At 42.4% G+C, this 27,231-nt stretch overlaps 1 protein-coding gene across 1 annotated transcript; it reads right to left on the minus strand.

Annotated features, from left to right (window-relative positions):
* On the minus strand, positions 1-27,231 carry RBMX2 (RNA binding motif protein X-linked 2). The gene is made up of 6 exons (XM_051969053.1): positions 27,144-27,231; positions 26,823-26,938; positions 22,979-23,030; positions 7,557-7,686; positions 5,235-5,412; positions 1-1,468 (listed from the first exon to the last, which is right to left on the minus strand). The coding sequence occupies exons 1-6, from the start codon at positions 27,146-27,148 to the stop codon at positions 960-962; spliced, it is 990 nt and encodes a 329-aa protein (XP_051825013.1). The 5' UTR covers positions 27,149-27,231; the 3' UTR covers positions 1-959.

Consider the following 27,231-nt stretch of genomic DNA (forward strand, 5'->3'; position numbering starts at 1 on the left):
TACCAAGTATAAGCTACATTCCATTTTGACACAAGCCAGATTTTAAGAGAACAGTGGGTCTGTCTTTGACCGTTTCACATGAATTACATAATAGAGGCAGCACGGCATAGTGAATAAGCCCTCGGTTCCAGTCCAACCTCTGACCCATCCTGGCCGTGGGCAGTTCTTAAAGACTAACTGAAGAGAAGATACTGAGGTGCATGGGCAAAGGAATTTTCCTCAGCCGGGAGTTCCCTTATGAATAAAATCCCAGGTCCAGTTCCTCTCTCTACCCTTTCCTCCAGAGGTTAAGGTCCTAGCCGTAGTTTCACGACCCGTCATTTTGGGTCACATCCAGATCCTCATGTGGGATGGGTTAGTTCAGGAGGGGTCTGTAGCCACCAACTGTTAGCTTCTATGGAATTCTCAACCCTTGGCAAACAGGAGAGAAAGTGGAAAAGGAGTTTAGATAGTCCAACTCGCTTGAAGAAAGAAAGTAAATGAGAAGGGTAGTAATCGAGTAGCATCAAGCAGCTACTGATTAGGCTCTCCTCGTAACACCGCAGCATTCTAAACCTTTTCTGGGTCCTGGAAACACAGGCCCACAGACCGGCGAAACAAGGCCCACAGACCTGGCGAAACAAGGCCCACAGACCCGGTGAAACAAGGCCTACAGATCCCTTCTCACAATAATGTTTTCAAGTGCACAAAACAAAATACACAAAACTGCAAATAATTCTATTTGAACTACAGCTATTAAATATTTGTTTTTATGTTCACAGACTCTGGGTTAAGAACTCCCGTACTTCACTCAGATTTCGAGGATCCTCAGTCTTCCGATTATCATACTCAAGAAAGTGAGGGGACTTGGTAGCAGAGACTTTATTTACAGAAACAACAACAGCTTAACTCAGGTGAGGGATTTTTGTAAATGAATCTTCTTTTCTGGGCTGACAGCACTTGTGCCGCGCCGTACACGTTTAACTGGACCTGTGTCGACTGGAGTAGGACGGTTCCCGATCCCTGGAATGACAGTCTTTCCCAAAGCTTCGGGACTTGTGTTTGTGCCTCCTCTTGGACCTGCCTTCAGAATGATCATCACGGTGGTGCGAGCGCTTTTCCGAGCTGCGGCTTCTTTCCCGGTGTTTGCTCTTTTCCTTCCTCCTCCTTTCCTTCCTGCTGGAGCTGCTTGAGGATTTCTTATGCCACGGCTTATCCCTTCTCGAATCCCTCCTCGAGGTAGACTCGGCTCTCTCGAGGTGACTTCGGTGGAGCACAGGCGAGCCGCTTAAGTGTCTACGTCCTTCTCGCCGCTCAGGGCTGGAGTTCTTGTCCAGGCTTCCGGTGGCAGATTTACCTAGACCAGAACTCTCCTTCTCCTTCCTGGTCTTGTGGCGGGACACTACGGACGATGATGTGGGCATTTCCTGCTTCTCCATGTCTGTTCTGATATCTTTGTCTTTTTTCTTCCTTTTTTTCTCTTTTTTGTCTGAAAGAATAATTATATCAGTGATGAAGAGGCAGTTGTTCTATTTTCTCTACATACATAGCAAACACAGATATCACAGTTCACGAACAAGGATAGGCAGAAGGAAAATATCCTGGCAGCAAAGTCAAGAAGCACATAAACAGATTCATTAAAATGAAAGATCTTCAGGAAGGAACTCCAGGGATAGGAAAATGAAGCTTTCTAATCTTCTTTAGGTCAAAATGATAGACAAAACTGAGTCTATACAAAAGATTACTCTTTGATAAGCCTCTAGAAAAAAAAACTCAGGGAAAGTATTAACTACTTAACCAAGCACTGATAAGAAATGGATTTAGACCAAAATCTTACACCACACACCTCAGTGAATCGCCAACTTGGTGAAAGAATGCCAACATTAAATAATGAATTTGGTTTTCAAATTATGAAAATGGAACATTAGATAAACAAAGAGAAGGAATCTGTAGAGACAAGACAGATGTGTAGGATCGTGTTAAAAATGAAAAGCAAGAAAAATAATATAATTGGATAAAAAAAGATTGGAAAACTATGACAAGTAAAACTTGATATCAAATACACCCACACCCACACACACACACATACACACACACAAACATATCTACAAATATGTGTGTGTGCATATTTTTTTTTAATCATAGTAATATCTATACATGGCCCCAATGGTCAAAAAAGGGAAATTAATAATCACTTGAAAAAATGTTACATCTAAGATCTGAAATTTTGGAAAGCAATTTGGAATTATGCAAATCAAGTGACTCACATGTCCCTATCCTTTGAACCTGAGACTCCATTATTGGGCTCATATCCCAGGGAAGCCATTGATAAGAGAAGAAAAGTACTCATATACTCCAAAATATTGATAGCAGCACTTTTTGTGATCATTAAGAATTGGAAACAAAGTAAACGCCCAGAAACTGAGAAACAGCTAGAGACATTGTAGCATGTGAATGTGATGAAATTATGTATGTAACAAATACAGAGAAATGATGAGAGATTTACAGGAACTGATGCAGGATGAAGTAAGCAGAACCAAGAAAACAAGAGTTACTGTAGTAACTACAATGTAAATAGAAAGATTCGGAAATTGAAAAGCAAATATAACAAAATCAGAAAGATCAAGCAAAATTCAAAGAAATGCGGGGGGGAGGGACAGCCTCAACTCATCCCTTAATCAAGATGGGAAGTATGGGAAGTTTACATGTTTTGGGACTTTCTCACTGTATTGATCAGTTCTGATTTTTTTTTCTTCAAAAACAAATCACTATTTGTTTTATGGAATGGTTCTCCGGGAAGGGAAAAATATTGAGAACAGCTACGATGATATAAGAAAAAAGACTTCCAAAAAAACTTATTTTAAAAAATTATCCTATCTTACAAATATCAAAAAATATACCAATTAAAATACCTTTAAGGGGCAGCTAGATGGTGCAGTGGATAGAGCACCAGCCCTAGAATCAGGAAGACCCGAGTTCAAATCAGGACTCAATTAACAGTGAGGTAGCTGTGTGACCCTGGGCAAACCATTTAATCCCAGCTGCCTCATCAAAAAAAAAAAAAAATCTGGGTACCACCTCCAATTTGGAAAAATAAAAGCAATGAAACTCAATGCTGAAGAGATTAAATAGAAATATACAGACAGTTCTTGCTTTATGTAAATTCACATTACACAAATATTTTTCATAAAGAATACTGAAATTCCTCCCAAAATCCACCTATGCTAATTTTACTATAGTGCTGTGCTCTCTGTCCATCGGTCTGTCTGTCTCCCCCTCTCTCCTCCTGCCCCTTGGCTCAGCACTCCATGGCATCCTACTCCTCCATCCAAAAAAACCAAACCAAACCAAACCCCAATCCAAGTAAAAGCAGAAGAACAGACTAACAGAGCAATCGCCAGCCCTGCCACCAGATGGAGGTTTGGCTTGAGACCTCTGGTGCCAAGAGAGATCTTTGCCCCATTCTCATCCACGTGCACATCCTGCCTTAGTGCATGGCTTCTATCTGTCCGTGTTCAGGTACCATGTGCCTATGCCATGCTCCCACACGTCACCCATCTTTCGTCTCTGTGTCTGACTCCCACGTGGCTGGCTGTGGCCCTCATGTATTCCTCCTCCGGCTCTCGCTTCTCTGTCCCCAGAGTCCCCATGTGTCCTTGAATCATGTGGCAGGCCCCTCCCTCCACAGATATGTGGTTCCCACATTTGCAGGCAAATTCACACTGTAAAAGGTACTTTACCCAGAGGCCTGCACAGCAGTCCACTTACACAAAGCAAGAACTCCCTGTACACTAATTCACTGATGGTGGAATCCAAAAATTTGGAGGGAACTCCTAGAGGCTTACATGAAAATGGCGTCATTACAATACCATTGTTGTGAAGATGCTATGAAAGTGGGATAAGAGACAACAAAAAAGGAGCTTTCTGTCCCAAGATTTTCCAAACAGCCAAAAAACTAGAAGCAAACTAAGTGTCCCCAAATAGGAGAAACCACATTATAATAGAAAGCTCGAATACAACGAAGACTAATAAATACGAGGAGGGAAAATCTAGAAAGAACTTTATGAGAAAACCACAAAGTGAAAAATGAGGAGCCAGAAGTAGAGGAAAAAAATTAACTTCATCAGAGGAAAAGTGGCTGAGGATATATGGACTAGGAATCCTGAGGGAATGACTGAAAAGTCCTAACATGTTATGCATTAGAACGGAAATAGACTTATGAAGTAAATCAGATTAGTCATACTGACACTGAATATTAAACCCATCATTCACTCAACGAGTATTTACTATACACCCACTACGTGCACGGAGTGAAATCCTAGAGAAACCAGTGCAAAGAATGAAAGCAATCTAAGTGGGGATGCAAAAGGAACATATGGAATACATACGGCATGAATACAGTCGATAACTATAAACAAACCCAAAATATTGGAGCATAAGGTGGCAGTTTGGGCGGGCGGAGGATTGGCAAAGGCTCATGCGGGAAGCAGGGCCTAAAACTGCATCTTAAAGTTAAGGGGGGGGGTAGTTGTCTGAGGAGGAAGGAAGGAGGGAATGCATTTCAGGCAGGTGCAAAGACATACACTGGAGCGCACGAGGGCGAGAGAAGGTCGGCAGGGCTGGCTCGGACAATGCAGGAGGTACAGCACCGTCCGCTGAGGCTGGGCAGGACTGAGTAGGACTTCAAAAGCCAAAGAGAGGACTCTCTATTTTATTCGAGGCAATATGAAGCCGCTGGAGTCGGCTGGGCAGAAACCATGGTCAGATCACGCTGACCTCAGGAGAGGGAATTTCCTCATCTAGGAGTTCTTAGGTCCAGACCCCTTATCACTATATAATGAAAATAATGACGACAGTGGCCAGTATTTAGAGAGAGCTTTAACTATGTCCTTTAATCCTCCCAACAATCTTGTGAAGTAGAAGCTATCATTCCCATTCTATAGATAAGGAAACTAAGACTAAGGCAAGTGAAGGGATTTGGCAACCTAGCTGTTTTTGAAGTCAGAGGAGCTAAACAGAAAGGCCAATTCTGCGTCTCACCACAGTGGAGCCCGTCACCCCTCCGTGAAGTGTTCCCACAGGCCAGCTTATTGCTGGGTGCTGCGGCGAATACCAAGACCTCAGTGACTCCTTCCCAACAGCTTACACGAGTACTGTCCTACAAACATTAGGTAACCCCGAAGTCATCAAGACAGCAGAGCTGATCAGAATTAACCACCAATCAAAAGTGTGCGCCCTGACATCATCAAGGTCACCTTTTTTATGCTTTTTCACAGGTGTCTCATCTTCTGAGGATTCCGACGAACTAGGAGACGGGGTCTTAACCCCACAGCCCTTTTCCCGGAGTTCTCTGGTTACATCATCCAGATTCTTGGAATCCTTGGGAGGCCTGTAATTAGCTACATGATCCACTCGGATAGTTCTTCCTCTAATCTAGAGCAAGAATAGCAACATTAGCAGTTAATATGATCGGTTAACGTAAGACACTCGACTATCCAAAAGCCCTCTGACCGCATCCACTTGACAAGGCGCTATATGGCATCAGGGAAAATCACGAGGATTTAGATGTCCACAGAGTCAACTGTGCCCCAGCTTTTAACCTCAACCGGCAAGGAAGAGGTCTGCCCCTAAAACTAAGTGCAGAGACCTGGCTAGGTGACACAGCTAGCTCTGAGGAGTCAAACATTTATGAAGCACTGATGGAGCTCAGGAATTGCTCTAAAATTGTCTAAAACGTTTAGACAAAACAGACCCCCTTACCACGAGCACCTACTACGTGCAGGACACGTTACTTGGTGCTGGCAATCCAAGATTCAGCAGGGGAGGGAGGGAAGACCCTCCAAACAGAGGGAACAGAAGTGGGAGAGCAAGGGGATGTGCAAGAGCCCAGTTTGGCTGAAATGTGGTCTGTAAAGGAGACCGATGTGAGATAAGGAAAACTGGGGAAAACTCAACCCTTCCTTTTCCTATGCTACTAATATTCATGCTCTGCTCTGACTCTTGGGCCACGATCTTCCAGATGATCAATAAACCCACTGTTTTAATGGAGAACAAAAGGGGAAAAAAGCTCCAGCCCTAACACAACCTACACTCACCTTTTTATCCCTATGGTCACTAGCACCTCAAATTTTGGCCTAAACTTTGAGACTCCCGGCTCATTCGATTTCCAAGTTTTTGAAACCCTTCCTGTCACAACATCTTCCCCACCGCTATTTGTCCCTTACAGTTTCTGCCAATTTCATATCTCTCCTGTACTCAGAGGCCTTGCTACAGCAAGAACCATAGCCATCGTGATTACAAGGCAAGCCCTGCCACAGGCCGGGGTTCTTCACCAGGCTCCCCAAGGAGGCTAAGGAGACATCAACTTGAATAGGAACAAAATCACATCTTTATTTCTAAATATCTGGTTTCCTTTGTAATTCTGTATATTTTCTTTTATGTATTTATGTTCTCAGAGGGGTCCTTGCCATTAGGACTGAGAGAAATGAGTCAGAAAAGAAACCTTGAAATACCATTGAGTCATAAACTCCAGGTGCTTTATCTCAGTCCTTGCTGGGATAATTCCCCCTCCTTTTGAGTACTACCCCTTGCCTTGCTGTCTCCTGCCCTCGACCTTCTTATCTTGATCCTTACCTTGTCAAGACTAAGTTATGATCCTTTCCTGGAATGATGGCCTGTCCGCTCACCCGGTGTTCTCCACCTCCCCCGCATCTGCCTCTGTTTCTCCTATATGTAGATTATTCTATTTGCAATGTGAACCAAGGCCTCCTGACTCCCAGGCCAGAGCTGTCCCCTTTTCACTGTGCTGTGTGTTTCCCACATAGCAGGACGGATCAGGGAGGGAGCATGTTGGAGTTGGAAGGGGATGATGGGGAGGAGCCTGCCTGAGGGGAGAGAGTACAGGCAACAGCTGGGGAAGAAGCACAAGTCCTTGGCTCTGAACATCACATAAACTGCTCCCTATCAAGCCTCAGTTTTTTCATCTGTAAAATCAGGGGGTTCTACACACACAGCACAGGGTGTGGAACCCAGTCTTAGGAGACCTAAAATCAACTCCTGGCTCTCACACTGGTTGTGTGACCCCAGGCAAGATTATTTCCTACCTTTCGGGGATTTGGTTTCCTCACTGATACAATAGGATAAAGAACATCACTACATACCCTGTTGGGAAGAAAGCACACTATAAACTTTGCAGAGCTAACAAAATGGAGGTGGCTTTATGATTAGCTAAGTTCTAAGGTCTCCCACTCCAAATCTGTATGTCTCAGGGGAAGCCAGGTGGCACAGTGTACTAGCTCTGAAGTCAGGAGGACCCTGAGTTCAAATCTGGACTCAGACACTTAACACTTCCTGGCTGTGTGAGCTTGGACGAGTCACTTAACCTCAACTGCCTCAGCAAAAAAAAAAAAAAAAAAATTTGTATGTCTCTACATCTAGGATTCAGGGCCTTCTCCCATTTCCTGTTCCCCAAGACTAGGCTCTAGTTAAGGCACTGGCTGGCAAGGACGAAGCAGGCATCTCTAGCACCTAGGAGAAGAACCAAAATGAAGCCCGACCACTTCGAGACACACACTCACCTTGATCCCGTTAAAATTGTCGACGGCCAAAATCGTGCTTCTCTGATCTTCGTAGCAAAGAAAACAGAATCCTTTGGACTTTCCGGTCTTCTTATCTCGTACGAGATTAATATTTACAATTTCACCGTATCTATTGATTTAAAAAAAAAGATTTAAAAATGAGTTAGCTTTAGAGGATAGACCACTAGGTAAATCATCCGTCCACACGAAGTAACTCAAGATGAATGTCTCTCAAAGCACGGAAGACTTGAGATCTCTGACAATCGCTTGATAAACATTTATTAAGCACCTACTAGGTGCCAGGTACTATGCTACAAAAAGAGGCAAAAGACAGCCCTTGCCCTTAAACAGCTTACAATCTAATGAAGAAGACAACACACAAACTACACACAAAGAAACTTACACATGGGATAAATGAGAAACAATTAGCAGAGGGAAGGCACCGGAATTAAGAGGAGTTGGGAAAAGCACGTGAATTGAGACTTAGAAGGAAGGCAGAGAAGTCAGGAGGCAGAGTTGGGGAAGGAGCACATTTCAAGCATGGGGGACGGCCAGAGAAAATGCCCAGAGCTGAGAGAGGGTCTTGTTTGTGGAGCAGCCGAGAAGCCAGTATCACTGGATGGGAGAGTCCGTGTTAGGGAGTGAGGTGGAAGAAGAATGGAAAGGGAGAAGGGGCTGAGGTTAGGAAGAGCTCCGAATAGCAGACTGAGCATTTTCTATTTGTTCCTCAAGGTGACAGGAAGTCACTGGAGTTTCCTAAGTGAGCTGGGAGCAGGGGGGAGAGGAGGGTTATTACATGATCTGATCTGTGCTGTGGCTAAACGGAGGATGGATTGGAGCGGGGAAGTTGAGGAAGTCGAGGAAGGCAGACCCACTCACATACCGTTGCGATAGTCCAGACAGAGGAGATAACAGCTTGAACTAGTAGTGGCACACCATGTTGACATCAACAGGCCTTGGAAAGAGCTTAGATGTGGCAGGGTAAGAGTAGTGAGAAGATGAAAATCTGGAGTCAGAACCCATAGTTGCAACAGTTCAAGAAGCTTAACTCGCTTCTTTTCCAGAGGAGGAAACCTAGATCCCAGAGGGTTCGAGTAACCCGCTCCACATCATGGAGGCAGGAAGCAGAACAGTTGCGATTTGACTCCATGATCTGACTCCTTAAAACATCTTGAATGGTCAGCCTAGTCCAAGGTGCCATCCTCTGGTGATTTTTTTTGGGGGGGAGGGAAATTGGCAAAGGGATGGGAAGGGGAGACTGGAGGAAATGGTAGCACATATGGGATTTCCTCAACATTTGTATTTCTTAGTGAGTAAATTTCCCCTGCACCTTCTCTGCAACCTAAGGATTTGAGTGAATGCCCAGAACACGGAGCCTAAAGCTGTGGCAGAGGCAGGACCAGAACCTGGGCTTCCCAAATCTAACGCTAGCTCTCTAGCTGCCACCCTGTCATTGGGCCTTTTAAGAATAGGATCGGTAGAAAGGCCTGAAAGTAAATAAAAGACTTCAATGCTGTAGAACTCCTTTGTCGTGCTAGTTTCAAATAAAGAAATCCGCTTTAAAGGTCAAATAAAGAAACCCCCTTTAAAGTGTGCTTACAAACCCATAGGGATGGATACACACATACAGATTAACACCTCATTTCTCCTCCATTCTCAGGAAATGAGGTCTTTCACATAAGTGGATTTCCTAGAAAACCAAAGCTCATCTCCTTTTAAACATATCTGTGTGTGTGAAAGACGGAGACTTTCAACATATCCACGATCTTGTGATTCTGACTCAATAGTCCCTAAGCAAAGAGATGAATGAATGAGCCAAGTTCTCCCAAGAGACTGAACTGGGAAGTCCTTCCTTGACTGCAAATTCCCAAAGCCAGGAGACTCAGAAAAGCACCACGGCGCTTCCCAAATCCCTACTGCAGCAGGATGTCCACTTCCAGAACTCCTGAGAGTTTAGCAAACGCTTTCCACAGAGTCCCGGGGACGAGGAGGCTCTCTACAAGCGTCCCTATTTGACAGATGAGGGTCAAAGAAGTGAAGGTATCTGCCCCAAGTCCCAGCCTCTGAAAAGCCCAGACTCAAACCTGGGGCTCCAAGCCACCGGCTAGTCCACCTGAGCAGTCTTCCCACCATTGGCTTGTGGTCCACAAAGCAAGAGAGTGGATTCACTCGGGAGCACTGCCAAAGCCCAATAGTAGGCGTGGGGGACGGAGCAGTGGCTCTAGGGTCAGAAGACCTGTATGCATATGGCACATCTGATGCTTACTCTCCCCGTGGAAGACATTCTAATGAAATACAGTAAAATCTTCCTCATTTGAACCAGTGGGAGCTGTCCGAATCCCAGTATATTTTTGTGTACTTCATCACTGAAGCGATTTTCCTAAAGTACAGATCCAATTGTATCACTCTCCTATTTAATAAATCCCAGCGGCTCTCCAAGCAAATACAGAACTCTGGCATTCCAAGCTCTTTAGAACCTAGCTCTCTCCTTATCTGTCTAATCTTTTTTTTTTTTTTTTTTTTTTTTGGCTGAGGCAATTAGGGTTAAATGACTCGCCCAGGATCACACAGCTAGAAATTAAGTGTCTGAGGCCGGGTTTGAACTCGGGTCCTCCTGACTACAGGGCTGGTGCTCTATCCACTGCGCCATCTAGCTGCCCCCTGTCCAATCTTCTTGTATCTTCATCCCCACATACTCTTTGATCTAGTTACACTGGCCTCCTGGCTGTTCCATGTTCAAGACACTCCATCTCTCTGCTCCAAGCACTCTTTCTGGCTGTCCCCCAGGCCTAGAATGTTTTCCTTCCTCAATCCCATCCGGCTTCCTTTACGTGCCAGCTAGAATGCCATCTGTTACAAGAAGCCCGTCCCAATCCCACTTAATTCTAGCGTTCCCTCTCTGATTTGTTATTTACCTTGTATAAAGCTTGTTTACACATATTGACCTGTTATCTCCCACAGACTCTTTAAGGACAGAGACTGTCTTTTGTCTCTTTTTATATCATTGGCACTTGGCACAGTGTCTGATATCTTGTAGCTGCTTAATGAATATTTATTGATCTATTGATTAATGTTATGAAGTCATCTCTCTTTATTTTCTGTGAAGGCCTCCTCTGATACTTCACTGTGCTATGTGGGCAACCCTGGGCCCCTTAAGGAGATCCTGGCAGAACCCAGCTAGCTTCTGCTAAGTCCTGCCAAGCTAGAAAGACTTTGAGAAGGGTTCCATGACAAACCCCGTGTCTGCTGTCCATTTTAAGTCATTCTGAGTATCTGAGTCCCCACCCATCTGGCTGCTGGGGGAAGAGGGGAGCTGACTCGGTCAGAGTAATCTAAAGACAGTTCATTGTGAAAATGCAAATAATGATGGCCCCCGTAGCACCCCTGAAGCTTTGCAAACTTCCAAGAAGCGTGGGCTGTATCCAAGGGCTGGAAAGCCAGCATACAGCCTGCTCGGAAACTCGAGGTCCACGAGGTCTAAGTCGTGACTCCGCGTGGACTTCTGATGCATTTATCGAGCGGAGTCCGGATGGGATCCCTTCCAACTCAGATTCTAATTCAAACTCAAGCTGCCTGCTAACAAAGGATGGCTAAGTCATCGTGAAACAGACCGGCAGAGTGGACACCGAGCTGGCCTCAGGGGCAAGATGACATGAGTTTACCACACACCTGGGGCTGTGTGACCGCAGACTCATCCGAGTCGCCTGACCACCCACTGCCCCAGGCAACTCTTGAAGACTAAGTTGCAGAGCAGAAGCCCACCGTCATCGTGGAAGGAGGTTCCCCACCCAGGATGGCCCAGACCAAAAAATATTTGTTAAAAAAAAAAAAACCCACTAATTGACATGACCAACAAAATGAATGAGAAATTTTATTGTGACCCCCCGCAACCTCTCAGATCTCTCTAAAGACAGAACTTATGCAGAAAAAGAAAGCGATTTCAGCTGTTCGCCATGAGCTAGGAGTCTTAGGATCCAAAAGAAAGAAAAAAGTTTCCATAAACTGAGAAGGAAAGGCAAGGCAAGGAGAAGTTTTCAGATCCTGAGCTCATTCACCACCCCGTTCCCCACCACGCCACTGGCAGCAAGACTGTTAACTAACCCAAGGGCCCAACACACAGGTTTGCAATAAAAGCCGGGCCTACACCCTATTCTCCTTGTTCTTCTTCCAGTGCCATGAAGATTCAGGTTCCAGGCTGCACTAAGACAATGTGAAGGAGGCAGCATTCTGTAAATGCAAAAGATCGCTGCAGGAGTGTAGATGAATAGAGGAGAAGGGGCGGGACACAACATGTGTCTGGGATTGAAATAGAGCTCAACCCCACAACCTCCACAACCCCTTGTCCTAGAGCCCTGGAGATTCAAAATACAGGAATCAACCCTGTAGTGCCAGTGCTGCAGCTCTCTGAACTGCCAGTGCCAGTCCAGAGAACTGAGGAACACAGGGATCAGACAGAAGGACATCGTTGGTGGTGGGGTTGTGCTGTGGGGCATCCACTAAACCTGAGATAAAGAGGCCAGGATCCCGCTGGAGCCGGTCGTGTCCCCCCAAAGCTCACTCAGAGCAGAAACCTAGCTGGCGAACTGTAAATTGTCCAATGTGGGAAGAGGCCGAGGGGCTCTGGGATCCAGTCCCCAAGGAAACCACCCCCAGAGTGAACGATAGGGGAAACTACGGGGGGTGGGGGTGAGAGACTAAAATTACCCCAGATCTCGGGAAGAAGACAACGTAAAGACTTTGAAAATAAGCAGATAAATCGACAGAAGAAACAATAACAACGAAAGGAAATACAGCCTCCAGATCTAGTACACAGACTCAGGAACCGCTATACTCTAAAACCAATGGAAACTGTTAAACACTTGATGGGATGAGGAAAACACTAGAATCCCAACGTGCTGCTCCTGAATGATTTCAAGCAGAAATTTATGGTTTCCATAACAAAATGGACAGAACAGAAAAATGGAATCTGAGCTGGCAAATCTCAGCAAAGAAACCAAAGAGAGAACAATAGATTGGGGATGATATACAAAGAAATGAAGGACAATCTAGAGGAAGAGGAACAAAATGCAACATTAAATAATATAATAATAATATGATATATTGTATTATAACTATTATATATATAATAATCCATAATATAATAACATCATATTATATAAATATTATATATAAGAATAATCTACATAATATAATATAATAACATCATATTATATTATAACATTATGCAAGCAAAACACTAATCCCCCAAAATGAAAGGAAAAAAAAAACCTATTCAGAAACAAGTTCTATAAGCTATCAGGAAAAAGACCTTCAAATATACAGGAAAAAAAAATCAAATAAGATTATTCCGCACCCACTGTAAAATTCAGGAATGACATAATGTGTTTTAAATTCAGGATGCAAATCTGAGATTAATCATAAATGGAAAAAGATGGGCCATTTAATATTAAAAGAGGCATCTGAAACATTCTGAGAAAGAAAAGCAGACCTGAAAAGATCATCTGCTTCTTGAGCACCCCAGAAAACAAAAATACACATGGGGTGAATAAATGAGGCAGTCTAGGACAGCAACAGGGTAATAGCAGATAGCGTAAGAGAGTTCTTTCTAAATACGCACAAGGAACAGGGGTTTAGGTGCAAGAGTCAGATAGAGGTAACAATAAAAAAGCCGATCAGGGACATTATAGACAGAACCTGTAACACCCTGACTACAGCCAAATCAAGATTCGGTTGGGAGGGGGAGGTTGGGAGACATTCCAAAATGGGAGGGGGCAGGAATGGAAAAGAAGGGAGAAAGGGAATAGAGGGAAGTGTCCACTATATGCCTGGGTCAAATAGAGGGTTAACAATTAGGGGAAGAAAACTTGGTCTCCCAGGAAGAGAGGATCCTACGGGGAAGTGGATCAGGAGGAAGAGGGAAGGACGGAAAAGTAAGTAAAGGAGGGAAACCTCGCACTGGTGGTAGGAGGGGAGACCCCTGATGAATACTCCTCTGACACATCCTGTGAAGGGAGAGGGGTAACCTTGTGCTCCATGTGGTTTAGGGGATTTGGTACTTGAAAAGACCACTCATCCAAACTCTATGAGGGGGAGCTAGAACTCTGAGGGACAACTGGTATTTGGAGAAGTTTGAGCACATGGACCCAGAGAAGAGATTTTGAGGCAAATGGGAAAAGAAGGTAACCAGGAAAAGAAGGGAGAAAGGGAATAGAGGGAAGTGTCCAATATATGCCTGCATAATCAGAGCCAGGTTAAAAGGAAGTCCTGTCACGGAGCGGTGTGCTGTCACCCACAGGCACTGGTACTGTTCTGGGAGAATGGGACAACGGAAAAGAGGAAATCCACGAAGCAAGCTCTACGAGGCAGGGGCAGAAGCTGCTTCGTGGGTATATACCCAGAACGTATATCTTGGCAGTCTTGATTCCATGAAGGATACAGAGACTGGAGAGAAACTAGATAATTATATGGGGCTTCAACCAGAGAAGGAAAGACTAAGGTAGACAGAGGATGAATAATGACTAGATGAAGAAAGAGAAATCTTCTCTGGAAGGGGGAGTGAAAAATGAAATTGTAAAAACTAATGAACAGGACCAGTTAGAAGAGAGGGAAAATCCATATGATTAATAGGAAAAAAAGAAGGGGGAAGAATTAAGTGACAGACAGGTAAAACAGGAAATAAAAAGGAACTAATAAACAAAACCCCAAGAGGAAAGGGATAACAAATGGGAGGATCAGACGTGAGGGGAAGTAAGCCAGTGGGAATAGGGCTAACTTAAAAAAGATCAAGTTAAAGTAACTGGGGAAACATAATACTATGTTTACAGAGACAGAAAAAAATCCTAACTAGGAAAAAATGATAGCAATAAATGGAAGAAATATACATCAAATTCATACAATTTTTAACGTGAATGGATTAAACAATACCATAAAATGAAAAATACAAATTAAAAACATTTAAAAAACAAAGACACAAAATAAAAGAGACCATGGACAAATATTTATTATGAATCAAGTGAATCAAAAGAGTAGGAATTATAATCATCCTATCTGACAAGCAAAAAATAAATATTCAAAAAATAAAAAGGAATAAACAAGAAAACCATATCATGCTAAAAAGAACCATCGACAACAAACCAATGTCAGTAATAAATTTCTTGTGCTCCAAATACCTTAGCATCCAAGTTCAGGAAACTGAGCTACAAGACAAATATAGTAACACAATAGTGACAGGAGACTTCAATAGTCCTCTCTCAGTTTTGGATAAACATAAAAGAAGGATAAACAAAAGAGAACATGTCAAACTTAACAGATTGATGTAGAAACTGAAAGACTTATGGAATCTTCTAAATGAGACTGTAAAAGAATATACATACTTCTTAACATCACATGGAACTTCTGCAACAACTGACCATGTATCAGAACAGATACATGGCAAACAAAATGTAAAAAGGAAAAAATAGTTAATACATCTTTAAATAGACCACAATACAATCATACAACAGTCACTGGGTCAAGAACCACAAACAAGAGATGTAGTCCAAATGGAGACTTTAATAGTGAAATGAGTGGGGGGAGGGAGGGTCCAAAAAAAAATCACAGAAAAAAACTCATAATTTTGTGGAAAAAATGATAATGATGAAACAACATACCAAAATTTCTGGGATGCAGCTAAAGCAGTCCTCAAGGGGAAAATATCCCTACAAACATCTATTAACAAAATAGAAAAAGGAGATTAATAAACCAAATATGCATTTTTTTCAAGTTAGAAAGCCAATAAATAAGCAAACCTAAAATAAGCACAAAAGATATTAAAAATTAGAGAAATAGATTGGAAACAAAAAAGTCATAGAACTGATTTAAAAAAACCAAAAGCAAGTTCTTTGAAAAGACTAATATTCTCAAAAATATAAAATATCCAAAATATCAAAAGACCTGAAAGAGATCTCAATAACCCAACCTCAGAAAAGGAAATAGATTTAGCTCTAAAGGAACTACCAAAGAAAAATCTCCTAGTCCTGAAGCATACACAGGAGAATTCTATCACACTTTTAAAGAACAATTAGTACTCATCCTCTGAAAAAAGCATTCTACCAGAATCTACCAGACCTAATACCTAAACAATGGAGAGAGAAATCACAGAAGGAAAACTATAGGCATTTAATGTCTTTAATGAATACTGCCTGAAAAATTTTTCAACAAAATCCTGCCAAAAAGACTACGGAAATTCATCTGAGAAATTGTTCATTGCGGCCAAGCGAGAGGAAAACAATCAACATAATTAATCATATTAAAAACAAAATATCCAGGGCAGCTAGATGGCTCAGTGGATAGAGTGCCAGCCCTGAAGTCAGGAGGACCTGAGTTCAAATCCAGCCTCAGACACTTAACATTTCCTAACTGTGTGAGCCGGGGCAAGTCACTTAACTCCAATTGCCTCAAGAAAAAAAAAAATGTCCACAACCACAGGATCATCTCAATAGAATGTAGAAAAAGCCTTTGATAAAACATAGACTCTTTTCTGCTAAAAAACCATACAAAATACAGAGGAACTTTTATAAAAAGCATCTAAACCAAAAGTAATTATCTTATGTGCGATAGAGCTATACTGGAACCTTTTACAATAAATACAGGAGTGAAAGAAAGTGCCTACTTGCTACACTATTATTTGATATAGTTCTGAAAATAACAGCAACAGCAGTAAAACAAAACAAATCAAAAGCTTAAAAAGGAGTTAGAGCCTTTCCTATTTGTCGATATGATGGTTTACTTGGAAAATACTAACTAATCGGCAAATATACTACAGACAATAGCTTCAACGAAGTTGCAAGTTACAAAATAAACCCTCAGAAACCAACAGCATTTCTCAATAACAATGACAAAGCTCAAGAAGTAAAAATAGAAAGGAAAATCCTATTCCAAGTAACAACAAAATGCATAAAATATCTGGAGACCTACCTACCAAAGTACAATTACAAAGTTCTCCTTAAAGAAATAAAGAACAACTTCAATAACTCGGGATAATTGTCAGTGCTCGTCGCTAGCCCAAGCCAATAAAATATGACAATATCATGAAAGTTAATTTATACTTTTAATGCTATGCCCATCAAATTAGCAGGAGGATACTTCACAGAGCTCAATAAAATTAATAACAAAACTCATCTGGAAATAGATACCATAGAAAATGATGAAAAAAAGGAGGCAAGAAGGGGAAATAGCCCTTTCAGACCTCAAACTATATTATAAAGCAACAGTCATCAAAACCATTTGACACTAGTTAAGAGAGAGATGGGTCAATGAAACATTAAAAAAAAAATCAGAAACAAAGAAATACAATAACTCAGTGTTTGATAAAAACAGAAAACATAATTTATCAAAGAAAAAACTCCTTTGCTAGAAATCAGGATTAAAGCAAAACTTTAAATTGATATAATCTGTATGAATGTGCAACCAACCATCATGTACTTTTCACAGTAGGGGATAGGAGAGGTATTCTTAACCAAACGAGATAATGGCAAAAGACAAAATAGATCATTTTGATTACATAATACTGAAAAAGCTTCTGCACAGACAAAATCCACCTAGGATAAGAAGGAACAGGGGGAAAAAAATTTTTTTTCACCAAATTTCTCTAATAAAAGTTTGATATTCAAGATCTATATATAAACCATTTTTTACATATCATATATAGATATATATGTGTGTGTGTGTGTCTCTATATATAGAGAGAGACACACACACACATATATATATGTATGTATGGACACACACACACACACACACACACACACCATTAATGCACATTCCCCAATAAAAGTGGCTAAAGTATACGAACAGGTCATAAAAAGAGAACTGCAACACATTTATAACCACATGAAAGAAGTTGCAAATCACTAATAATAAGATATAAACTGAAACAATCCCAGGTTTCACCTCATACCCTGCAAATTGGCAAAAATGACCCCCAAAATGGCAATATTCTATGTCAGATGGGTTGTGGAATGTTAGGCACACTAATACATTGTTGGTGGAGTTGTGAAATGACACAATCATTTTGGAAAGCAATTTGGAATTAGGCAAATAAACTGACTAAAATGTCCAGACCCTTTGAACCAGAGATTCCATTACCAGGCTTATATCCCCAGAAAAGCATCAATAAGAGAAGAAATCCCCATATACACCAAAATACTTACAGAAGCACATTTTTCTAATTATAAAGAATTAGAACATAATAAATGCTCATCGATTAGCCACTGGACAATGGCTAGACAAATTGTGGTACACGAATTTAATGGAATATTATCTTTCTCTTAAGAAATGATGTATGTGATGATTACAGAGAAGCATGGAAAGACATGAAGTGATACACAGTGAAGTAGTCAAAGCCAAGAAAACGAGCTACACCAAGACGACAGCAATGTAAAATGGAAAGAATGGCATACCAAAAACATCAAAATGGATGCAACAAATCATAAAGATCAAACATGAACAGAATTGGAGAAATATGAGAAAACATTCCTACTCCATCCCTCTGGAAACATGGGAGATCCACAAGTGTTATACATTGCACATGTTTTCAGACTTTTTGTATGGATCAGTTTTGCTAGGGATTCTTGCTCTTTAAAAAATATTATCTGTGGGGCACTTGGGAGCACAGTGCATAGAGCACCGGCCCTGAAGTCAGGAGGACCTGAGTTCAAATCTGGTCTCAGACACTTCATACTTCCTAGCTGTGTGACCCTGGGCAAATCACTTAAACCCAATTGTTTCAGCAAAAAAAAAATAAAATTATTTGTTATTTGTTAAATGGAATGGCTTTCTGGGAAGGAGAGAGATATTGAGGATAACTATGATATAAGAAGCAGAAGATATTAATTAAAAATTTACTTTTAAAAAGCACATTAACTGCTTACACACTAATGTCCAAGGTTCATTTCCTCAGCATTAGAAGGAACCTTAGAGATCAATTAGTCTTAATACCTCTTTTCTTTTTTCTAATTCAGTTTCATATTCATATTTCTCATTTATATTATGTATACATACACAGATCTAAAAGGCCATATGGCAGAGTGGATATAAAGAAGGCCTCCGAGCCTGATGGCCCTGGGTTTAAGTCCTGTCTCTTCCACATACTGGCTGTGTGACCCCGGGGAAATCCCCCAACATCTAATTGCTCCCAGGCAAATCTAAGACCAAGAGTTGAAGAGCTGGTGCAAATTTGCAATTGTAGCAAAGTTGTTCATTAGGAGTTTGTTATACTGATGAAATAATAGGTCTGGACAAAAACCAAAAAATGTATGTCTGGAGGTGAGGGGGGGGGGGGCGGACATACCCGTGCCCGTATGTACACAATCACAAAGATACAGAGTGAATACATTATCCTTTTGGGAAACTACCCAACATACACAACCTGAAATCGAACCCCACTGTATCAAAGGAAAATAGTTAAGCAAAAATAACCGACAGGATAATAATTGGCTTTTGACAACATATTCTGTTCTCCCAGTCCCCCCGATTCTGCTGAGAAAGAAAGTATATTCTTCATTATCTCTTTTAGGCCAATCCTCTCCTTTGAGAGAAGGAACTGAAATCTCAAATCAGTGAATTAATTGCTAGGCTAAGACAAACTCCTGGGTATCCACACTCGTTTCAGCATAGATCTACCTCTGAGATGCATTAATCCATGTTCATGACCTCTGAAATATCGGATTATAATCTTTTATTATTCCATCTTCCCTACTGACTGAGGGCCTCGAACCCTCATCACTATGAATTCCATTTCCTCCACCCTCAGTTCTCTCCCGGAACATTACCACCTCCCTTTCTTTTCGGTCTCTAACTTTTGGTCATTTTATTCAGCCCATCACTATCTTCTAAGTTTGAATACTTTGCTCCCTCGCTCTATGACCAATTACAAATGGCCAAATCCTAACCCCAAAATTATTCCCATTGTCTATCTTTCATGCCTATTTATGTGTTGCTGAATAGAGCTGAAGAAAACCAGGAAACCACAGTAAATGGGCCCTCCATTAATTTGTTATCTCCTATCAAATGGGCCCTTAGTGCAGCAAAGCAGTCTCTCTATTCCTTCCTAATTGACTCTAACCCACTCACCATAAGGGTTGTTGTAAACCTCAACTTTCCTCAAGCCTGCCACCTTCTCAGTTGAAGATTTCATCTAAGACTCCTTAAAAATTGAGACCGTTCACAAAGAGTCCAGTCACGCTTCTCCTCAGCTCACATCACATCAATTTTTTCCCATTATCTCCTCCTTTATTCCAATCTCCAACAGGCGATGCTTGCCAAAACCAGCTCCTCTACAAGGACCTTTGGGGCTATCCTTGACCATCTTCTCTATCGATTATTCCCCCCTCTATAATCTCTATCTACTGGCTTCTTCCCTGCTACCTAGAAACCTGCTCAAAATTCCCCCATTCTTGAAACTCCTTACATGATTCAGTGATAGCCAATAGCTGTGGAATTCTCCTCCCTTTCTCAGCTAAATTCCTTTTTGATTAATTTTTAAAGCTTTTTATTTTCAAAACACATGCAGGGATAATTTGACAACACTGACCCTTGCACAATCCACTTGTGTTTCAGATTTTCCCCTCCTACCCCCTCCCTTAGATAGCAAGCAATCCAATATATGTCATATATAAATATATATATAAATACATTAAATATAAATATATGTTAAATCCAGTATGTATAATCATATTTATACAATTATTTTGCTGCACAAGAAAAATCAGATAAAAAAAGTAAATGAGTAAGAAAACAAAATTCAAGCAAACAACCACCAAAAAAATGAGAATGCTACCTTATAATCCACATTCAGATCCCATAATCCTTTCTCTGGGTGCAGATGGCTCTCTTCATCACAAGATCATTGGAACTGGCCTGAATCATCTCATTGTTGAAGAGAGCCACGCCCATCAGGATTGATCGTCATACAGTCTTGTTGCCATGTACACTGATCTGGTTCTGCTCCCTTTGCTTAGCAACCAGTTCGAGTAAGTCTCCCCAGCCCTCTCTGAAATCATCCTCCTGATCGTTTCTTACAGAACAATAATATTCCTTAATATTCACATACCACAATTTATTCACATTCTCCAATGGATGGACATCCACTCCGTTTCCAGTTTCTAGCCACTATAAAATGGGCTGCCACCAACATTTTTGCCCATATGGGTCCCCTTCCCTCCTTTAAGATCTCTTTGGCATATAGGGCCAGTAGAAACACTGCTGGCTCAAAGGGTGTGCCCAGTTTGACAGTCCTTTGGGGATATAGTTCCACATTTCAGCTAAATTCCCTAAGAAATGCATCTACACTTCTCTTCTGATTCTCTCCCCAAACCATCCCCAACATGGCTTCCAAATGCATCATTCAATTGAAAAACTAAACACTAATCTCATAATTACTGCCTACCCTTAATTCTCATCCTTCTTGATCTCACAGCAATGTTTGACACTGTTGATCACTCTCTATTCCTAAGATATTCTCTCTCCTCTATGTTTTTGTGACACTGTTCTCTTCCAGTTCTGCTACCTGTCTGATTGCTTCTTCTCAGTCTCCTTTGCTGGATCCAGGATCTACTAGATCATGAATGTCTCTTGAGTCCTCTTCTCCAGCAATACTATCTCATTTAGTGATCTCATAAACTCACATGGGTTCATTTATCTACTTATCTACTCCTGAACAGTCTTATCTCATTGTTTTTTTTTTGGTTTTTTTGCTGAGGCAATTGGGGTTAAATGACTGCCCGGGGTCACACAGCCAGTAAGTGTTAAGTGATTGAGGCCACATTTGAACTCGGGTCCTCCTGACTTCAGGGCTGGTGCTCTATCCACTGTGCCACCTAGCAGCCCCTAGCTCACTATTTTTTAATGCCCACAGACATCTCAAATTCAACATGCCCCAAACAAATTTCATTTTTTCCTCCAAATCCCCTCATTTACTGCTGAAGGGACCACCATTCTCCCATTCTCCAAGTCACCCAGACTCAAAACCCAGGTGTCATTTTCAATTCCTCACTTGAATCATACCAGCTCTCCAATCTGTTGCCAAGTCTTGTTTCTTCATTCTTAACATGTCTCCCTCATGTCAAGAATCCCTCTGCTCACACAGCCACCCCCTATGACAGATCATCTTTACCTCACATCTAGACTATGGCAATAACCTTCTGGCTGCTCTCCCGCCTTCCAATCTCTCCTTCCTCCAATCCCTTCTCCAGACAGCTACCAAAGGGATTTTTCTCAAGTCCAGATCTGACCATGTAGCATCTCTATTCAATAAACTCCCATAGCTCCCTATTGCCTCCAGGATCAGATATAAAGTCCTAGATCAGTGGTTCTCAAATTTTTGTTCTCAGTATCTTCGTGTTGTTAAAAAAAAAACCAATGAGGATCTGTTCAAAGAGTTTTTGTTCACATGGGTTGTATTTATAGCTGTTTACTAGATTAGAAATAAAAAATAATTTTGAATTTGTAGACCCTCTGAAAGGGTTTCAGAGACCCCAACAATTCTTTGGACTACACTTTGAGGACCACTGTCCTAGATGGTTTTTAAAGCGCCTCACAACCCGACTCCTGCCAACTTTTCTTTTATACTTGACTCCCCTCAATACACTCAGTGATTCAACAAGAAATGTCCTCTTGGGTCTTCCACAAGACACTCCCTAACTTTTGAATCTGTGAGTGAAATGTTCTCCCTCCTTACTTCTCCCTAACCTCCCTGGTTTTCTTCAGGACTCAGCTACAATCCCAGCTTCTAGACAAGCTCTTTCCCAGTAACTCCCAAATTGTTGGTCCCACCCAGATCCCCTTCCATAATTCCGTAGAGATTTATTTATTGAATTTATTTGTTATTGGATTTATAATATATAATGATATATATTATAAATATATATATATATATATATAGTATTTATTTGCACATCCTCTGGCATCAGACTGTAAGCTCTGTGAAGCAAGGGACCGTTTTTGCCTTCCCTTGTACGTCTGGCACTTGTTCTGAGGAAGAAGTCAACATTTAATCAATGTTTGTTGATTGATTGCTCTCCGTATCCAGCCCACGGCCCAGTGCCTTTTGCAAAGTTAACAAGGAAATGCTTGCTGAATAGAGGAATTCTCTCATTAGGAAGCTCGCTCGATGCGAGCTCACCGGAAAAGGACTTAAAGATAACCCAGTCCAACTTCATCATTTGACACAAAATGAAATTGAGTCCCAGAGAAGGAAACTTCCTCATTCAAGCCCATACGGTAAATTACTGCAAACGTGAGACTAGCACCTCTGTCTCTGGACAACTGAGCCATTCACAGAGGTTGCCCTTATACCAAAATCCCAAGCTGCCTCTCTTCTTAACATCAGTAGCAGACCCCAACTGAGGTTTTACTATTATAGTAGTCATTGGAATGTAACTTACTGAGAAAACACACAGATGATATCTCCTTCAGTCAGTTCATAGGGGAGTCCTCCTAGGAAAAAAGAGAACAGGGATCATTAGCCAACACTCCAATAAGAAGGATGTATATCCACTGTTATGAATATACCTATCCTGGGTATAGCTATAGATTTTTTTTTTTTTTGCTGAGGCAATTGCCTGGGGTCACACAGCTAGAAAGCTTTAAGTGTCTGAGATCAAATTTGAACTCAGATCTCCCTGACTTCAGGGCTAGGGCTCTAACCACTGCGCCACCTAGCCGCCCTAGATTTTTAAGTCATGTCCAGAGTACATTTGGCTCTTCATTCTGATTGAGATAGCAATTTCCCATCAGTTTTCTCCATAATCACTCTCCAGAGGTCAGCTAAACAAATATTAATATGCTGACCTTCCAGATGAGGAAACTGAGAGCCAGAGAGCAAAACTGACTTAAGGGCCAAGATTTGAATTGAAATCTTCCAACTCCAAAATCCGTGTCCTTTTTCATTCTATACTATTCATAAATACACAGAGGATCCAGGATTTTGTCAGCACGGGGGATTTCCTGGATGGGACCTTCCTCCAACAATGCAGGTCACTGCAATCAATGACCGGTAAGTGGCTAAGTCTTAGAAAGCTGACTGAGGCACAGAGAGGTGATCAGCTACCTACCAAGTATCAAATGTGGGATCAGATTTTCTTCATGAGCAACCTAGAGAAATTGTGTTTCTATACAGTGACAAGGACTTAGAGCAAAACCAAGTCAGTTGGACAAAACAAGGCTTTGAGCCGCTGAACCGGTAAGCTGATGAAAATCAACCCCAAATAAAAAATTAACTCATGCTTATTGAGTTAATTGATATTAACCTCCCCTCCCTAAAGGGGGAATTTTCTGCCATTTTTAATCATGGGCTGTATGATGAAGAAAGGGAAACATGTTAAGGAAAAAACATGCAAAGGGAGGATCAAGAAATCTGTTTATTTTACCATCCCCGGCCAACTGGGGGGACAAGGGAGAAACCTCGTGCTTCAGGATGGGAAACCAAAGGTTCCTTCTCCTGCCTATAAGCAAGGACCTCCAGGGGCTGCCCCCGAGTGGACCCCCCTCCCCCCATTTCTTGAAGAACCATAAACAAACCAAGTTATTTCATATACTCCTGAGTCCTTTTTATCTTTGCAGCATATTCATAACATTGTTGACTTCAAACCCAGCACTATCATTTATATCATATTGAGCTGTTATTTTTAATTATTTCTATTTTTGCTTTGTGGCACCGGTCTCTATGGAAAAGCTTACACACACATACCTGACAGGTTTTTAGGAAACCCTTAAGCAACATTATGGAAGCTTCCTATAAAATGAATGCTCTGTATTAAAGGTTAAAAAAAAGTTGTGTGTGATGGATGTGGAGTCACAAGACCAAAGTCAGTCTATAAGCATTTATTAAGTGCCTACTGTGTGCCAGGCACTGGGCATACCCAAAAAAAGGCCAAAGATGGCCCCTGCTCTCGAGGAGTTCCCAATCTAATGAGGAGACAAGCAAACAACTAATGCTATACTGGGAAAACTGAAAGGGTCTCCTTGGAGAAGGTGGGCTTTTAGCGGCAAGTTGAAATAGGCCAGGGAAGCTAGCGGGTGGAAAGGAGGAAGGCAAGAGTTCCTTCAGTGAAAATGTGGGGAGGTGGAAGTCTATCGTGTGAAGAAGGTGAGAATGTCAGATTGCTGCAGATGTTGGGCATCTGTACTGGAAGAGGACCAATGACATCAGGAGGAGGATGTCTTGACTTGTAAGTGAATTGGGAGGAAATGAAGGAGAGCCGTACAAAATCACCAGCCTCACTCTGTCCTCCCAGAGCCATCCGGGCCCAGTGGCCAGGATGACTGGCCCTGGATGCAGTGGAAGACCTGGGCCTCCTTAAGGTCTTTCCCAGGTCTCAGTTTATCTAAGGCAATGCACATTCAGTAATTAAGGCTAGGTAAGAAATGCAGCAGAGAATGGCTTCTTTCACCTAGTCAAAAAAATCAATCTGAGAAGAAAAAAGCCTGAGAATTTCTGGCCAAAAGAAAAACAACTGCTATTTAAATTTACTGGGAGCCAAGAGGACCCAAACAATGATCAGAGGGCTCGGACCCATCGTGGGTCAATCAAAGAGAGCCAGAGTGGTCCAGCGGCTCTATTTATTTGAATCCTAATGTGCTTTATTAAAGCCTGGGTTTCCAATGCTTTGATTTTAGGATGATGATTTTGAGAAATCATAAATGATTTCAGAACAAAAGAGTTCATTGGGCCTGTTTGGTTTTTTATTGCTAGGATAAGTAGGGAAGAGAAAAGAAAGAAATCCAGTCTCTAAACCCCAAGATATCTTGTGAGGTGTCAGCTAGCAAATTGTCTATCTATGCCTTTGGGCAGAACACCACCTACAGGTAAAGGTATGATTTCCTATGTGGACAGAGGGAGAGAGAGGAGGAAAACAGGGAAAAGAAAGAAGGCCGGCTAGACTGCACAGCAAGTAAAGTAGGAGGCTGCGAAGGGAGGAGAGGGTTTTCAGTCAAACAGTGGGCTTTCTAGTTGATCCTGGAAGTGACAGGGAGCCACTGTAGTTTGAGTATGGGGGAGGGGGGGGTGATATCATTCAATCTTCACTCTAGGAACATTATTTTGACAGCTGAAGAGGAGATGAGCTAGGAGATCCTTGTGACAGGCAGACCCACAAGTCAGTCACTGCAACTGTGCTGACTTGAGACGAGAAGGGCCTGAACACAGGTGGCAGCAGCACCTGAGAGAAGGATAGATTGGCCAGGTGTTGCCAAGGTATCAACAGGCCTTGGTGACAGATTGGATATGGAGGGTGAGAGATAGTAAGGAATCAAGAATGACAGTAGCTTTCAAGCCTTGGAGAGTGGGAAAATGGTGCTGTTCTCTATAATACATAATATAATATAATATAATATAATATAATATAATATAATATAATATAATATAACAAAACAATAATAATATGATATAATATAATATAACAATAATAATAATAATATGACATAATATAAGAATAGGGAAAGCTTGGATGGGGAGAGTTTCGGGGGAAGAAGAGAAGGAATCCATGAAATAGGGAGGTGACAGCGTCAGACCTGCAATTTGGAGAAATATCTCTTAACGTTAATGGAGGAAGGAAGCAAGACGCCCATCCACCTGGCTGTTGCAATAACCGGACTAGGAGGTGATGGACGCCTGTAGCAGGGTGGTATTAATGCGCGAGAAAAGGGGATTCATAGAAGAGACGTTACCGAAAGGCAGAAACGCCAGGGCTCTGCAACAGATCGTTGGGGGGGAGGGGGTGAAAGGGGGATGGGAGGGGGGCGCAAGAATGGATGACGTGGATCAGAGGCTAACCCCCCGGCTGGCAGCCTCTTGTCAATTTCTCTGCCGTTCTCACCGCAACGGCTGCCATATTTAATTGAAAAGATAAGGTTTGGGGAGGTGGAGGGGAAGTCCCCAATAGCTCGTAGCCCGCAGTCAGAGGCGCAACAGGCCTTCGGGGGCTAAAGCCCAGTCTGCTATTTCACTGTAAGGCCCGACACGCCTTGAGACGGCGGAGAGGACAAAGGAGCCGAGACATCTGGGGAGGGGGGGGTGCCGTGCCCTGCCCACCGGAGGCCCCGAGGCCCCGGAGGGGCGCGGGCCAGACTGGGCACGGCACACGGTGGGCTTTTATTAAACGTTTATGGAATTGAATGAAATCGGGAGAGGAAGGCCCACATGGAGGCGTCTGCCCGAGGGGCGGGAGACAGGGAGGGCGGGAGACAGGGAGGGAGGGAGGGAGGAAGGAGGGAGCGCGCACGCCTCACCCAGAAAGATCCAAGCGCTGTCCTTGTATTCGGCGTGCCAGGATACCTTTTCGGCCACCCCGAGTTCCACCTCCCGCTCGTTCAATTCATTGATAAGCTTCACCTTGGTCAGTGCGCTGCAGGGGCGAGAAGAGGAGACGGAGATGAGAGCGAGGCGGAGAACGCCGCCCGATGCCAGCGTCCGCCTCCCCCTGACCCTCCCTCTCGCCGCGTGTAGGCTCGCCCTCCCCTTCTGGGGCGGTTAAGCAGCCTTTACCCCGCCCGGCCACCCACCCTACCTGCCCCAGACTCCCCAATCCCATCAAACTACTGGCTTCATACTTCATCTTTGGGGTACCAGACGAACGGCGTCTTTCCGGTTTGCCTAAAGTACGGCGCTTGCGTAGCACTCTAAATAAATAAATAAATA

This window comes from Antechinus flavipes, chromosome X (assembly GCF_016432865.1).
Source record: "Antechinus flavipes isolate AdamAnt ecotype Samford, QLD, Australia chromosome X, AdamAnt_v2, whole genome shotgun sequence".
In the NCBI taxonomy this organism is placed as follows: domain Eukaryota; kingdom Metazoa; phylum Chordata; class Mammalia; order Dasyuromorphia; family Dasyuridae; genus Antechinus; species Antechinus flavipes.